The 16,258-nt window shown below is 34.6% G+C and overlaps 1 protein-coding gene across 2 annotated transcripts in view; it reads right to left on the bottom strand.

Annotated features, from left to right (window-relative positions):
• ZNF704 (zinc finger protein 704) overlaps positions 1-16,258 on the bottom strand; it is a 232,448-nt gene that overhangs the window by 169,597 nt on the left and 46,593 nt on the right. For both annotated transcript variants that reach the window (XM_055318216.1, XM_055318217.1), the window contains exon 2: positions 13,422-13,663. In XM_055318216.1, coding sequence (XP_055174191.1) covers positions 13,422-13,663 — 242 coding nt within the window. The remainder of the gene's footprint in view (positions 1-13,421; positions 13,664-16,258) is intronic.

Below are 16,258 nucleotides of genomic sequence, written 5' to 3'. Positions count from 1 at the left end.
CAGAGACACAGGCAGAGGGAGAAGCAGGCGCCATGCAGGGAGCCAGATGTGGGACTCCCTCCCCCGTCTCCAGGATCGCACCCCGGGCTGAAGGTGGCGCTAAACCGCTGGGCCACTGGGGCTGCCCGAGCTCTCACTTTAGAAGTCAAAGAGCCCAGTTTGCAATCCTGCTTCTATAGAAGGAATGAACATAACCGTGCTTCTGGCTGTCTACCTTCTTATCCACTTTGTAACCTGGTTCTCCAGCCTTCCCAGAAACTCTGTTAGCCTTTCAAAAAAATTGATCCTTTATTAAATCAGCCATTCATTTTCTGTTGGTTACAACCATGAAACCTCACTTTGACCTCAAAAATATACCTCATATCTGTCCACTTCTCTTCATCTGAACTGTCAGCACACTGGTCCAAATTTCCATGATATCTTTTCTGCACTAATGCAGTAGCTTCCTGACTGGCTTCCCTGCATCCATTATTGCTACCTTCCCAAGCTGATCTATGTGTAACAGTTAGAGTGATCATTCCTAAAGACAACAGGAATCATATCATTCTTCTCCACAAACTCCTTCTCATGATCTAAATATATAATTTAAAGATCTGTAGCACAACTCAATATAGCTCAACATCGTTCTGCTTCCTCAGATTCTGTCTATCTCTCCAACCTCATCTCTTGCCACTCTCCCCCATGCTTTGCTCCAGCCACATCAGCCTTCTTTCTCATCTTGGGGACTTTCCTGCATGCTCTCCTCTACCTGGAATATTTTCCTCCAAACTCAGCCTGGCTCTTTCTTATCCTTCAGGTGTTAGCTAAAGTGATCCCAAAGAGACCTTTCTTTATGCCTCAGCCTACAATAAGTGTTTCTATTTATGGCTCTCATAATATCCTGTGCATTCCATTTATTATTATGTATTTATATGTGTATTATTTATTTAGAATCTCTCCTCAATTTTATGAGGGTGGGAAATATGTCTAACTTATTTTACCCTGTATTCTGGTATCTGGTACATAAAATCCATTTAGTTAAGAAATATGTTGAATAAATTAAAGAATGAAATGGACTTCTCACCAGACTTAGCACTAACAGACATTTTACCAGGTCACTCATATTCATATCATCTTCTTGGTTTTATTGGAGTTGAATAACATGGCAGTATTTCTTCTCACCAGAAGTATACATATACTTTTACATTCTTGTTAATAAATCCACAAACTATTAGCAAGGTATACAACTAGCTTGTTGTTGGTTATAAGCCAATTAATAGAGTCAGAAAAACGTGGTTAAACTTTTAGTGCGTCTATAATGAGAACTCTTTATCTGTGAGTATTCTAACAATAGTAAGCACAAAAATTTTTTTCCAAATAGTCACGGTGAGCTCCTTAGGGACAGGAAGGAGAAAAAGAAAACAGGCTACCATTCATCCTATTTTTTTTTTATTCTATCCTAAATGAATCCACAATTGTTAATGGTGGGCTAACAACCTTGGAAACCTACAAGCGACTAATAAAAATTATTTTTAAAGCAGTGGGGTGGCAGCAATGTTTTTGACTGTTCCAACAATTTCCTCCCTTTCTTCATGAGAACAGGGATAGGCACATGGCCCAGGCTGGTCCCAGACTCTATTGCCTGGCCATAGTGATGGCTTTGGGAATGGCACTGACACAAGCTGGGATAATCAGGGTCCTTACTAGAGAAAAAAAAAAATTGTGAACCTAAAGGGTAAGATACTCTCTTGCTTCTGGACCACAGTGAACCTTTTGCCTCTGGGCAAGTGCTGGAAGGAAAAAACCTTTTTTTTTTTTCTATTCATCTTCTGTACCAGGTGGTGAAAACCATTGGTAATGCAGAGAAAATAGGAGGCAGGCAAAGTGAGAGATTCAACTATATCAGTATGTAGACAAACATAATTTTTGTTTAAAGAGTTTTTAAAGGATAATCGATTATGCTACCAAACGTTAAAGAATTAATATCAGTGATTTATAAGTTCTTCAAAAAATATAAGAGAAGGGAACACTTCGCCATTCATTCTCCAAGGCCAATATTATTCTGATAACAAAATCCGATAAGGACATCACAAGAAAGAAAACTACAGATCAATATTGCCTATGAATATAGATGTACAATGCTCAACAAAATACTAGCAAAGCAAGTCAGGCAATATACAGGAAGGATTACACCCCATAATGACACTTAACTTAAGAATGCAAGATTGGTTTAATGTCTGAAAATCATTACTATAACATGAAGAATATATTAAAGGACAAAAATCGTGTGATCATTTCAATAGATACAGAAAAAGCATTTGACAAAATCCAATACATTTGTTAGAAAATATTCAACAAACTGGGACTGGTAGGGAGCTTTTTCAACCTGATAAAAGGCATCCACCAAAAACTCACAGCTAAAATCATTCTTGATACAAAAGACTGAATGCTTCTCTCTAAGATCAAGAACAAGATGAGATGTCCACTTTTATTCAACACTATAGTGGAGGTTCTACTGAGGACAATTAGGCAAGAAAAAGAAAAAAAAGGCATCCAGATTTAAAAGGAAGTAAAACTATCTATATTTACAGATGACATGATCTTCTATATATAAAATCCTAAGGAATCCACAAGAACTGTTCCAACTAATAAATGAATTTAGCAAGGTTGTAGGATACAAGATTAATATGCAAAAACAAGTTTTATTTCTATTTACTAGCCATAAACAATTTCAAAATAAAATTAAGAAAATCATTTCATTTATAAGTGCAACAAAAAATAAAATACTTAAGAATAAGTTTTTAAAATAAGTATAAAACTTGCACACTGAATCAGACTATAAATCACTGTTGAGAGAAATTAAAGACTTTTAATAAGTAGAAACAAATTCTGTGCTCATGAATTAGATAACTTAATCTTACTAAAATGGGAATACTTTCCAAATTGATCTATAGATTTAATGCAATTTATATCAAAATTCCAGCTGATTTTACACGGAAATTGACAAGCCGATTCTAAAATTTACATGGAAATGCACAGGACTCAGAAATAATATTGAAAAATAACATTTCCTGACTTCAAACCTTACCACAAAGTTACGGTGATCAATAAATACACGGTGGTACTGGCATAAAGACAGACATATGGCTCAATGAAACAGAACTGAGAGTTGAGAAATAATATTCTATTATGGTCAACTGATTTTCAACAAAGATGTCAATATAATTCAGTGAGGAGTGAGTAGTCTTTTCAACAAATGGTCTTAAACAACTAGATGTCCATATGCAAAAGAATAAATTTAGACTTCTTTCTAATACCATAAGCCAAATGGATTATAGACCTAAATATAGCAGTTAAAACTGTAAAACAATTTAGAAGAAAATATAGATAATATAGATCTTGGCCTTGGACTAGACAATGGATTTTTAGATATGTCACCAAAAGCATAAGCAACTAAACAAACAAAGAAACCAGATATACCGGATCTCATCAAAATTAAAAGCCTTTGTTATCAAAGGATGCTACTGAGAAAGAAAAAGACAATCCATAATTGGAAGAAAATACTTGAAAATCATGTGTCTGATAAGGTACTTGTGTTCAGAATATATAAAGAAATCTTACAACTTGTGGTGCCTGGGTGGCTCAGTCTGTTAAGTGTCTGCCTTCGGCTCAGGTCAAGCTCTACATAGGGCTCCCTGCTCAGTGAGGAATCTGCTTCTCCTCTCTCTGCCCCTCCCTTTGCTCCTGCTCTCTCTCTCTCGAATAAATATTTTTTTTTAAAAAAAAGAAATCTTACAACTCAATAATCAAGTAAAAATAAATGATAAAGTAAAAAACATAGGCAGTAGATCTGAATAGATATTTTTCCAAAAATAACATCGAAATGGCTAATAAGAAAATAAGTCCAACATCATTAGCTATTAATGCAAATCGAAATTACAATAAGGTATCATTTCACACCCACTAAAATGACTATAGTAAAAAAAAGGTTGATAATAACAAGTGCTGGTAAGAGTATGAAAAAATTAGAACACTCATACATTGCTAGAGGGAATGTAAAATAGTGGAATTGCTTTGAAAAACACTTTGGCAGTTTCTCAAATAGTTAAATACAGAGTTACCATATGATCCAGCTATTTTACTCCTAGATATACACCTATGAAAACTAAAAACGTTTGTCCACACAAAAACTTGAAATGTTCACACAGCATTATTTATTATAGCCAAAAATTGGAAATAACCCAAATATCTATCAACTGATGAATGGATCAATAAAATGTGATAAATCCATAACATGCAATACTATTTGGCAATAAAAATGAAGGAAGTATTGATAATGCTAAAACATGAACGTTACTGACTGAATGTATCTCCCTCTAACGTGGCTTATATGTTGAAACTCTACTCCCCCATAGGAGGTGGGGCCTTTGTGAATTAATTAAGATCAGCTGAGGTCATAAGACTAGAACCTGCATGAATGGGATTAGTGCCCTATCCAGAGTTTTGAGAGCTTGCTTCCACTGCTCTGGTCTCCCCTATTTGAGGATACAACATGAAGTCAGCAATCTGCAACTCAGAAGAGGGGCCTCACCAGAACCTGACTATGATCTTCCACTCTTCAGAACCATTAAAAATAAATTTCTGTTGATAAGCCACCCAGTCAATGTATTACTTTGTAATAGCAGTCTAAACAGCAAAGACAATTATTAAAACTTGAGAACATGCTAAGTGAAAGGAGTCAGACACAAAAGACCACATATTATATGATTCCATTTATATGAAATGTCTATAATAGCCAAATGTATAGAGACAGCAAGTAGGTTAGTGGTTGTCTAGGGTTCAGAGGTTGGAGAATAATGGAGAGTGACTTCTAATGGGCAAGGGTTTTGGGGGGGAGGGGGTGATGAAAATGTCCTCAAATTAATTATGGTGATGGTTGCACAGGTCTATACTAAAACCACTTTAAATAGGTGAATTGTACTGTACATGAATTATATCTCAGTAAAACTATTTTTAAAAGAGATAACTAAAGACAAATCAATAAATGTAATTTGAGGATTGTAACATTTAGTGAAATAAAATGTATAACTAAAATAATACAAAGAACAAAAGGGGAAATGGAAAAATACTGTTGTAAGTTTTTTTTTTTTTTAAGATTTTACTTATTTATGAGAGAGAGAGGCAGAGACAGGCAGAGGGAGAAGGAGGCTCCATGCAGGGAGCCCGACGTGGGACCCAATCCTGGGTCTCCAGGATCACGCCCTGGGCTGAAGGTGGTGCTAAACCACTGAGTCACCCGGGCTGCCCTGTTGTAGGGTTCTTGTATCAGATGTGAACTGGTATAATATTAAGATAGTTAATGTAGCTATATTAATAACAGACAAAGTAGATTTCAGAATGAAGTATCTTATCAAGGATAAATAGAAACATCTTGTAATAAGAAGGTCAATTCATCAAGAATACATATTGATTTTAAAACTCATGAAACAAATTCTGATAAATTGAAAAGAGAAAGAAGTAGACAAAATCAGTAAAGAAGTAGACAAAAAAAATCAATAACATACAGAACCAGTAGATACAAGTAGATAAAAAAAAAGTCAGTAACTATGCAGAATTCTTGAATAACACTATGAAAGAGAATAGTAAAGCATGGTTTTAAAAGAAATGATGGCAAAAAATTGTAAACATGTCAGTTTAATTATAATGAATGCAATGAGTTAAATATCTCATTTCAAGAATATCCTATATATTTCTAGATTGTCTTCTCAATTATTAATAAGAAAAATGTATTGTACCCCTTAGTTTTTACAATAAAAGCTAATTCTACTCATCTAATTTTAAGAAGAAACAAAATTTGAGAGGGACACATAAAGAAGTGCTTCAAAGAAGTTATTATTGCTAAAAGTAGACGAGTATTAAATGCTAACAATAGAAAAGAAGAAAGATCTATAGTTAATGATAAAATTCTACTTTAAGAAGCTAGCAAAACAGGGAACTTAAAGTCAAAATAATCAGAGAGAAGGAAATAACAAAGACGAACAAAGAAATCAATGAAATAGAAAATGGTTAGAAAAATAGAAAATAGAAAAAGTTAGACAACACACTGACAGTATCAGAAATGAGAGAGGGAACATTACTACACAATCCTCAGATATTAGAAAAAATAAGGCAATATTATGAATAACTATATTTGACATCTAAATTAACATAATGGGTAAATATATATTGAAAGACACAGATTACAAAACCGAATAAAAAGAAACACAGATGCTAAACAGCATTATCAATTTTAAAAACTGAATCTTTAATTAAAAGCATGTCCATAAAGAAAACTCCAGGTCAAGATGGCCTCATTGGTGGATCTATCCTTTAAGACAAAGTAATACCAGGCCTAAAACAAACCGAAAAATAGGGGAGGAGGGAACACTTCCTAACTCATTTTATGAGGCTATCATTAAACTTATATTAAAATCAGACAAAGAGATCCAAGTAAATAAAGTGACAGGTCAATGGATGGAAATGAATGAATCTTAACAGAATTTTAGCAAAAATGGTTCCTTCGGTATGTACAGGGCTGCAAAGTTCACTCAAAGGTCAAAGACCAATCAATGTAATTCAACATAAGGATTTTAAAAAGTATTCTCATGTAAATAGATGTAAAATTTTTTGTTACTATATTCAACATTTATTGGAGGAAAAAACTCTCAGGAAATTAGGAAGAGTCTTACTTTCATAAAAAAATTAAGTATACTGACAATACTATGTGTTGAATACATAAAGCCACTGCAACTCTCATACATTACCGGTGGGAACATAAAATGGTACAACTACTTTGAAAAACTCGGGCAGTTTCTTAAGTTTAATATGCAATGATCCACTAATTCAATTCTTGGGTATTTAAAAGTGAAAACATACTCCTTCATAGCAGCTTTATTCCTACTAACCCTAAACTGGATACAACCCAAATGTCCATCAGAAGTGAACAGATAATCAGATTATCATATAATCACACAATGGAATACTCTTTAGCAATAAAAAGTGATACATTACCGATAAACACAAAAGAAAAATATAGTAAATCTTTTTAAAAAATCATGATGAGTGAATGAAGATTCCTGAAAATACAGTGTGTATGATTCCATTTATATGAATTCTAGAAAAGACAAAACTAATCCATAGAATATTGGCTGCCTAGTACTGAAGGTGAGAGGACAGGCTGACTGGGAAGGGGTACAATGAAACTTTTTTGGGGGGATGAACATTTTCTGTGTCTTGATCATGGCATTAATTACATGGGTACATATATCTGTTACAACTCATTAAAATATATATTTAAAGTGGGTGCATTTTCCTACATGAATTATACCTCAATAAACCTGATTTAAAGACAAACTGAACAAATATCCACAAATTGAATAGTTATAGGAAAAGCAAAATTCTACCTAATGATGTATTAGAGGAGGTAAGTTACAATAAGTTACTGTCCTAATGCAAATGCTATTATGAAAAGATCGAATAAGAGTTTCTTTCATTTCTGTCTCTCATGAATGAATGGATAAAATTTTTTTTAAAAGTTTCTTTTATAACAAGAAATAATAGAAAATGCGATGACAGTGTCTCTCCCTGAGAGGCATAGATAACTAATAATGTTATTAAGTCTTAATTAATGAATATGAATGATTACTCTATTCAAAGTAAATTTATAAGGCAATCTAGAGACGCATTTCATCAGTACTAGCAACCTAAATTAACTAACCTAGAGCGGCTGTAACAAATTACCACAAACTCTGTTGGCTTAAAACATTAGAATGTTATTGTCTCATAACTTTGGAGGCTAGAGGATGAAATCAAGATGTCAGGGAGTCATATTTTTTTTAGTCTTTTAGTGCTGCTATAACAAAACGCCATAGACCAGGTAGCTTACAAACAACAGAAATTTATTTGTCACTGTTCTGGAGGCTGGGAGTCTGAGATCAGGGTGCCATATGGTTGGCTGAGGGCCATCTTCTTGTCTTCTGGGTTGCATACTTCCTGTATCCTCACTTGGTAGATGGGGTAAGGGAGCTCTCTGAGTCTTTGTATAAGGGCACTAATCCCATCCATGATCGCTCCACCCTCATGACCTGTTCTACCTCCTAATACCTTCACCTTGGGGATTAGGTTTCACAAATGAACCTGGAAGAGGACACATTCACACCACAGCACTTTCTCTGAAGGCTCTTGGGGGGAGAATCTATTCCATGCCTTTCTCTTAGCTTCTGGTGTTGCTGCTGATCCTCTGTGTTCTCTGATTTGTGAACAAATCAATCCAATCTCTGCTTCCATTGGCATTCTTCCTGTGTATCTTTTGTCTCCCCCTTCTTTTCTTATATGGATACCAGTCATATTGTTTTATAGCCCACCCTAAAGACCTCATCTTAATTGGATTACATCTGCAAAGACCTTATTTCCAAATAAGATCTCATTCACAGGTACTGGGGAATAAGGACTTTGTCATATTTTGGGGGCACCCAATTCAATCCAAGCTTGCTCCAGGTATCTGGCACACAGAGAACAAAAACCTTCATTTTTATTACTATCGTTTATACTCTCTCATAGTTTACAACTCTTTTACAATTTCTTAATTCTGGCATGATGTTATCGAACTTGTTGTCCAGCAGTTGTTTCTCTTTTGGTGAGTACCTACACTGTTTACTAAAAATCAGATTTTATAAAATTTTATACTTTAAAAGCAGCAGATTTCAATTAACATATGCCAAAAAATCCTACATACAATCTTTAAAACATATAGAAATACTAGAGCTGTCTTCATGAACCATATAAGGGAGTCAGCCCAAGTGCATCCCCAGCGACTCTCCAGAACAGGCAGAGTTAACATGAGTGGAAGTTTCTCCTCTAAAATGGACTCTCCTGAGTCCTTCATGTTCTCTTTTCTGATACTCAAAGATTTTACCACCATGCCCAGTTACCCTTTCAGTTCAAACACTCCAACACTTTTTGGACTGTGAAAGAATTTGGTGTGAGCAACTCTGTTCAAGCAAGCCAATCCACAAGGAGTCTCATGTTACTCCAACAGCTTGGCACACACTCCAAGAACTGAAAAATGCCTTCCAACTACTTTTATGCCTCATATTCCTGGCTAATCTGTAAATTCCCTATGCTGGATTTAAAATCTTTCTTTCTCCCCAGATTTCCACCACTAATCTGGGCATGATTCATTTATTCTCTGGGCCCTGGTTCATTTTTTTCAAATCAGGCTAAAATCACTGTCTTCTCTAATGAATCCCTGAACTCTGCCCACAGGAAACCTCTGACTGGCATTTGTCTTACTTACTGACCTTTGGCCTCTTATTCATTCCTTGAGCCAAACTACAGTATTGGAATTGCATTCTAGATGGACTCTTCAAGAATTCACACCCTTGTCTCTTTTACACTCTTATAGTTCATTTTTCTCAACTCTCCATAGAGATCAAGACAGCTAGTATTTTCTCCTAGAGATTAAAAAATACTTAAGATGACATAACTATAATTAGTAATTCTTCATTCCCCAATCACAATCTCATTTGGAGGGGGCTGTTGTCTTTTATAACCAGACATTAACAAGTGAATAAGTGATGAAAACTTCAAAAAGAGATGTATCACTTGGAGACTCTTGTCTCCACTATTAGTTCTGACACTCCCAGTAACCCTCAACCCCAAACTATTGCTCTCCAACAGTCTTTCAAGTTGCAAAGAATTTTTTTTTCTGTTAATAACAGATCTTTAATTCCAGAGAAACACTGTTTTGTTCACATGCTCTCTCATACACTCTGCTCTCTCTGCCTAGTTTTCTCCACTGAAGAACTTGGAATACTCTGAGCACCTCAACTCTATAATGCACTCACTCCAACCCCTATGCCCCCACAAAGACTGTTTCTTCCTAAAATTGATCAAGCAATATCCCACAGATAAGTGGGCTCTACTGTGTTTATGTAATGCAGGACTCCTGACGGCCTTACAAGGCAGTCTAGGACACTTCTATCCAAAATTCCCTGGCTCTCTCCCTCACTGGGCTCAGACCTACAACTGAGGTAGGTCTCACATGCATCTCCCTCCTTCCCTGCCCCTGGCCCCACCTATTTTCTCCCACAGGTATCTGTCCCAATAAAACTCTTGCATTTAATCCTGCCTTGGCATTTGCTTCTTGGAAGACCCAGCCTAACACATCAAGATTAATGACTCATAAAAATTCATATTTCCCCAAAACAAGCAACTTTCAAATGGGGCCTCAGAAAGTAGATAAACAAACAGGGGTTTTGTAAAGTAGATCTCAGATACAGAGTTCCTCCTTCTCTGCTCCATTGATTCCCCACCTTGAAAAAGATACTAACAAAAAAAAATTGGCTTTTAAATAGTTGTATCAAATTAATATCTTTCCTAATAGTAAAAGGTTCTTCTTTATGTACAAATTCATCCAGTTCTAATAAGAAGGGATCAACATAGGAACTGTTACTTGAAATTAGCTACTTTGGCACTTAGATGTCTATTTCTTGATTTAACTGTGAGTTTCTAGAGGGTTGGCATTCCATTCCATTTCTTTTCTTTTCTTTCTTTCTTTTCTTTTCTTTTTTTTTTACTGAGTTCTGGGTTTGTAGTAGATACTCAGTAAATAATCCACTGAATAGAAGCAGGAAATGCTCAATCACGGTGAAGTATAAAGATGGGGGAGGGGGGTAGTACCTAGCCCCTTCTAGGGATTTGAAAAAAAAAAAACATAAAACATATCTATGATCTTCATTATATAAACCATAGAAAATAAACTTCAAGTTCTATTTCACAAAATATAGAAAGCAAACATCAACAAAAATCTTTTTAGCTATAGTAGGAATAAGCAAAAGATAAAGCAAGGAAGATGATAAAGAATTGATTTTAAACTGTTGAGAAACTGTAACAGTGATACTGTATTGGTCAAAAATGGTTATCCTGTCTTTCTAAGAACTATCCAATATATAACTTCTGGATTTAAGATAATAAGTTTCAATAATCATGTGGCTAGAGCTATATATATATAATATATATAATATATGTATGTAATGCATTGCTATATATAATGCATTTGTATACTATATATTGTATAAGATATAGATTTCCTTCCACCAATAAACTTCACCATCCTGTAGACTTACTCAAACTTCATTATTTATACATTGCCAATAGACAGAATTATATTCTCCTTTTAAACAAAAAGAAAAGTCCTGTATCTTCCTACCATGTCAGGTAAAGGACTTTCTTTGAAACAAAATATTGGTCCACTTAGATGGTAGTGGAAAGTTGACATTACAAAATAATTCCATGACAGTCAATGGAAATAGGACCAAAAGAATTGAGAGTTAGATAACTAGATCTCATGATTTCTGATTCCTTCATTGTCATTAAGAAGAAGAACAATTTATTTAACCAACGGTTGGCATATTTATGATGATTAAATTCTTACTATAGCAATGAAAACAAGTGTATAAGTGGAAATCTCAAACAATGAAGCTTTTAACTAGTATTTCCCATAATAGATGAATACCTCTAAATTATACCTTGTCATTGGGGAATTTTTGCTGTATATTAATGGATTTAAAATCTAATTAACTTTCCTATACTGTTTAACAACACTACAGTAACACTGTCTTAACTCATAACTTTTAAGTACACTTAGTGAACTGGAGAAAGCAGAAAAAATATTCCACATATCAGAGTCAAAAAACGAAGAAAACATTTTTCTTCCTTTCCTTTTCATTATTTTCCCCAGAACCTACTGCAAGTGGGATGAAATTAAAGAAGAAAGATATATCTAAAACAATCTATGGTAATTTAAAATGATTAATCCCAGGTCTTTTAACATATAAAATGCTCTAGTGGAAATTTTAGGTAGAGTAAATCTTGTAGAACTGCAGGTTGTCACTAAAGGATCTGACACCAGGAAGTCTAATTTTTGCACTACAAGCTCAGGAAGAAAGTAAAACCATAGCTCTTCACATTTCAAATTAACATGTCACTTCTCCTATGAGTCAACCAAATAACAGATACGAATTGAAGTACCTACCAGATTTTGGGCATGATAAAACATTTTATAATGAGCCCCCAGTTAACGGAACTAATCCTGAAGAATTTAATATGTGTTTGATATGAAAAAATTAGAAAAACAAATAATTCCAAGTAGTTAAATGGAAGTAATGAATATAAAAACATTTTCAACAGAAGGTTAAGGAAAACAAAAAGACCTATAATTTCAGAAAGTATGACAAATTTGGTAGCAGAATGGAAAAATACATATTTTCTAGAGGAGATATTTTTGACTTAATATAGAAAGCAATGAAATTCTAATTATAATAAGTGAATAGGTAGAAAAGAAACATTTATTCCTTTTCCAAGGATACTATTTTCCTAGTTAGCTGTCTGAAACCTTTCAAACAAATAGAGGACATCTCAAAAAATTGCTTACAAAGCTTCATTATAAACAGTTTATGGTAACAAAATATGGCGTACATATATTAAGCTTTCATGCTACAGCATTTTCTTTCTTTTCTTCATCCAACAAAGATTTTTGGAGCCCCTAGCACATAATTAAGCATCATTCTAGTGCTATAGATACAGCATGAACAAGATGGACTAAAATCCTGGCCAATATGGAACTTATTTTCTACGTGAAATAAATAACAAGTGCAAAAATAAGTAAAAGATCTAGTATGTTCCATCCTACTACTGTTCCATTGTCATTCTGCCATAATATTGTCCTTTGATTTAATGCTACTGGATGTAGCATAAGTAAAATTATAATGTGATAAAAGCCTTTTGATATTTCCATAAACCTTGTTGGCCCAGTTCTAAGGTTGATCTGTCATAAAAGGATTACCATGATATAAACCAGGGATCACCAAACTTTTTCTGTAATGAGTCACACATAAATATTTTAGGCTTTGCAGGCCACCTATGATCTGTGTCACATTTTCTTCATTTTTTTGAACCCTTAAAAATTGTAAAACCACTCTTACCTCATAGGCTATACAAAAACATGCCTGGGACTGAATCTGGACTGCGGTCATCACTCTCCAACCTTTGCCCCAAATCTGAGTATCTGAGTATCCCTGCTTTTTAGGTGGCTATGCTTAGTACTACATTTCATGGCTTTTTATTTTTTTTACATTTAATCTTTTACTCTTTATTATTCATTTTCCAAAATCGAATAAAACATTCTTTTCTAAACCTACAATATTACCAACCAGTGCAGCCTCAAAGTCGGTTGTGAAGAGCAGGGCTACAAACTCTATTTGACACAAGCAACATGAAAACATTCTTGGCAGAAAACCCTTCCAAAGTCTAAATGCTTTAGAGAGATAGTGTGGTGGAGATTGTATACACACTCTCCATTGGCTTTCTGGGGCAGACACATAGAAAGACTAATGTTCCCTTACCTTGCTGGAGGAACATCAATATTAGAAGAAACAACTTTTCGTTTTTGCTCAAGGAGACAGATGGAGCGAGTGTTCTCTTTTTCATGGTCAAGGGCTCGGTTGGCTTTTTTGGTGTCTGCTGTTTTCACATCTTCCTCCATGGCCAAGGAAAACAAGTGTTGATGAGACATTTTTTTACTAGAGTCACGTTTTAAGTCCTCTGGTTGAAATGTGAAGGTCATTTCCCGTTTAATGCTCCCCACCTGTGAAATGAAACACAAAAATCCTTACTCACCCAGAACATCAAGCTTTGCATGACCATGTACAGATGACCCTAAAAAAGACCATAGACCAGAGACCTCCTTGCTGAAGATTTTATAGTTTAAAAGAGAAAAATGTAACAGAGAAATAAAATAACTGACATTATAAAATATGATTGATGCATCATCTGTCATAATGCAAACAAGCAGCATCACGAACATAAGAGGAACCTTTCAGTCATACAAAAACTTTGAAGACTTGAAAGTATAATACTTCTAAAACAAATCTAAAAATTTAATACATCACTGTTTTCTACAACTGAGAAACTCAAATAAATCCTTAAATATTTCACACTCATTATGTTGAACAGAAGAGTGCTATAAACATAAAATGAGCTTTATCTTGGACTATGAATAATGATCTTAACCATACTCTTTAGTTCAGGAAGAACTGGTTTTATCTTTTATCTACAACAGTTAAGATCTTAATGAAATCCCTCATTAATATGATGATTAAAAAGTCATTAATTTTATCATTTTTTACTAAATCCAACAATGCTTAAGGCTTAAGACATACAAAAAGTTAAGCCTCAGGGCATTGACTCTGGTTATTTCAGAATTTGTGATAACTAAAAACAAAGCCTGAAATTAAAGAAATATTTTTGTAAAGGTGGTTGGCTGGTATTGTGAGTGAGGTTTGGAGTGAACTTGTTAAAGTCACGAGTGTACAAAGAAGAGGCAGAGGGGGGACCTGGGTGGCTCAGCCAGTTAAGTGTCCACCTTTGTCTAAGGTCATGATCTCGGGCTCCTGGGATTGAGCACCACGTCGGGCTCCCTGCTCAGCAGGGACTCTGTTTCTCCCTCTCCCTCAGCTCCTACCCTGCTCATGCTTTCTCTTACTATCTCTCTTTCTCTGAATAAATAAAATCTTTTTTTTTAAAAGTGAAAAAAAAAACCAGAAAAGGAATCATTACTCTATTGATAAGTGGAGTGTGTTTCAAAATTATGCACACCTGTAAGACATATCACTGGCCCATATGACAGCTCATCCCTTGTGTGGACTTCGTCTATAAAATCAATAAATCTTCACTTACCAACTTAAATGGAGGATATGCTTTTCTTTCTTTTTAACTTTAGATAGGAGGAAAAGCACACAAAATTTGATCAAATAGATTTAGAATTACAGAAGCTAAAGCCACAAACAAGGCATTTTCAGAATAAAATGAGAACATATGTGTTCGATAATAGCAGACTGGCAAAGTATGATATTAAAGACCAGAAATTCCCAGACTAAAGGGAAACTCTGAGGTATGCACGTTAGAGTCACAGGACTTGCTCACATATGAGAATTTCCAGAACCCAGAGATGACTTATGCCTTGGAATCCACTTGGCTGGAATGTATTTTTCCTATGAACACAGAGCTTTAAACTGAGCTCTCTTCTCTCCTTGGCCTGTACTTGTCAAGGCAAAATGATCTTCTTCCTGTGGTGTTCCTGTCAGATCTAGCTGCAGGAAAATGGTCAGCCACTTTTGGTCTTCTTGCAACTCATTAAAAAGTTACCATATTTCTTGAAACGAGTGCTTTTAAGAGCTGTTTTAATGACATCAATATACAATAGAAAAAGATAAAATATTTCAAAATTCAAAAAATGCAGAATGTCCAATAAAAATGTAGCTTGGAAAACTGACAAATGTAATTATGAGTATTTCACATATCCACCACAAGTCACTTTCTATGTAATTTTTTCTGCCTGGAGGTAGGAAAGGGAAGTGTTTTTTCATTTCCATAGCACCTCATTCCAAACCTGTGTTACAACACGGATACGCTAAACACCAGGTATAGCACATGAAAACAAAGGCCTGGTTTTGATGATTATAAATAGTTTCCCTCTAGGTGTCAAGTATTACATTAATTAATATTTAAGTAGTCATTAGTATTAAGTTGTGGCAATAATTGACATCTATACCTCCCTTGGGGCTAACTGTACTGGTTAAATGAATTCAATTCAAAGACAGGGTTAGTGGAGAAAATTATAGGAAGCTAAGCTTTTAGCTTCAAAATTTTAGGTAAAAAAAATCCAGCATTCTAAGGCAAATTAATAGAAAATAGAATAAATTTCCTATAGAAATTATATATGTCATGTTTTTACCCAAGACCTCATAAAGATATAGTTAATATTCAACAATGTAAGCTATAAATTTTCCATAATACATCCTAAGCAAAAAATTAATCTCTCAATAGTAATCAGGGAATTTTAGCAATGTAATGGATTTCAGAGTCTATTTAGCCCAAACTCCTTGTATTAAAAGTGGAATTAAAAGGAGTCAGAGACAGACCAAAGAGGACAAAAAAATATAGTGATGAGTAAGAGATTTTAGGTACTTTGAGTCATGGATTCCACTATGTGTAAAGTTGGTGGAAGGAGTGGGTGACAGGTGTAGGTCTTCATTATGTTACTATGCTTTAAAATTTACATATAGAGATTATATGTTTTTAACATTCTTTTATTAGATATTAATATTAAAAAGATTTTTTTGAAGGAGCGTTCACAGGAAAGTAGAGAGTGGGAAGAGTACATGAAGTCAAGTCTTGAGAA

The sequence above is a fragment of the Nyctereutes procyonoides genome, unplaced genomic scaffold (assembly GCF_905146905.1).
Source record: "Nyctereutes procyonoides isolate TBG_1078 unplaced genomic scaffold, NYPRO_anot_genome, whole genome shotgun sequence".
Taxonomy (NCBI): Eukaryota; Metazoa; Chordata; class Mammalia; order Carnivora; family Canidae; genus Nyctereutes; species Nyctereutes procyonoides.
The sequence above is the reverse complement of the archived record's forward strand: the minus strand, read 5'-3'. Positions and strand labels throughout refer to the sequence as shown.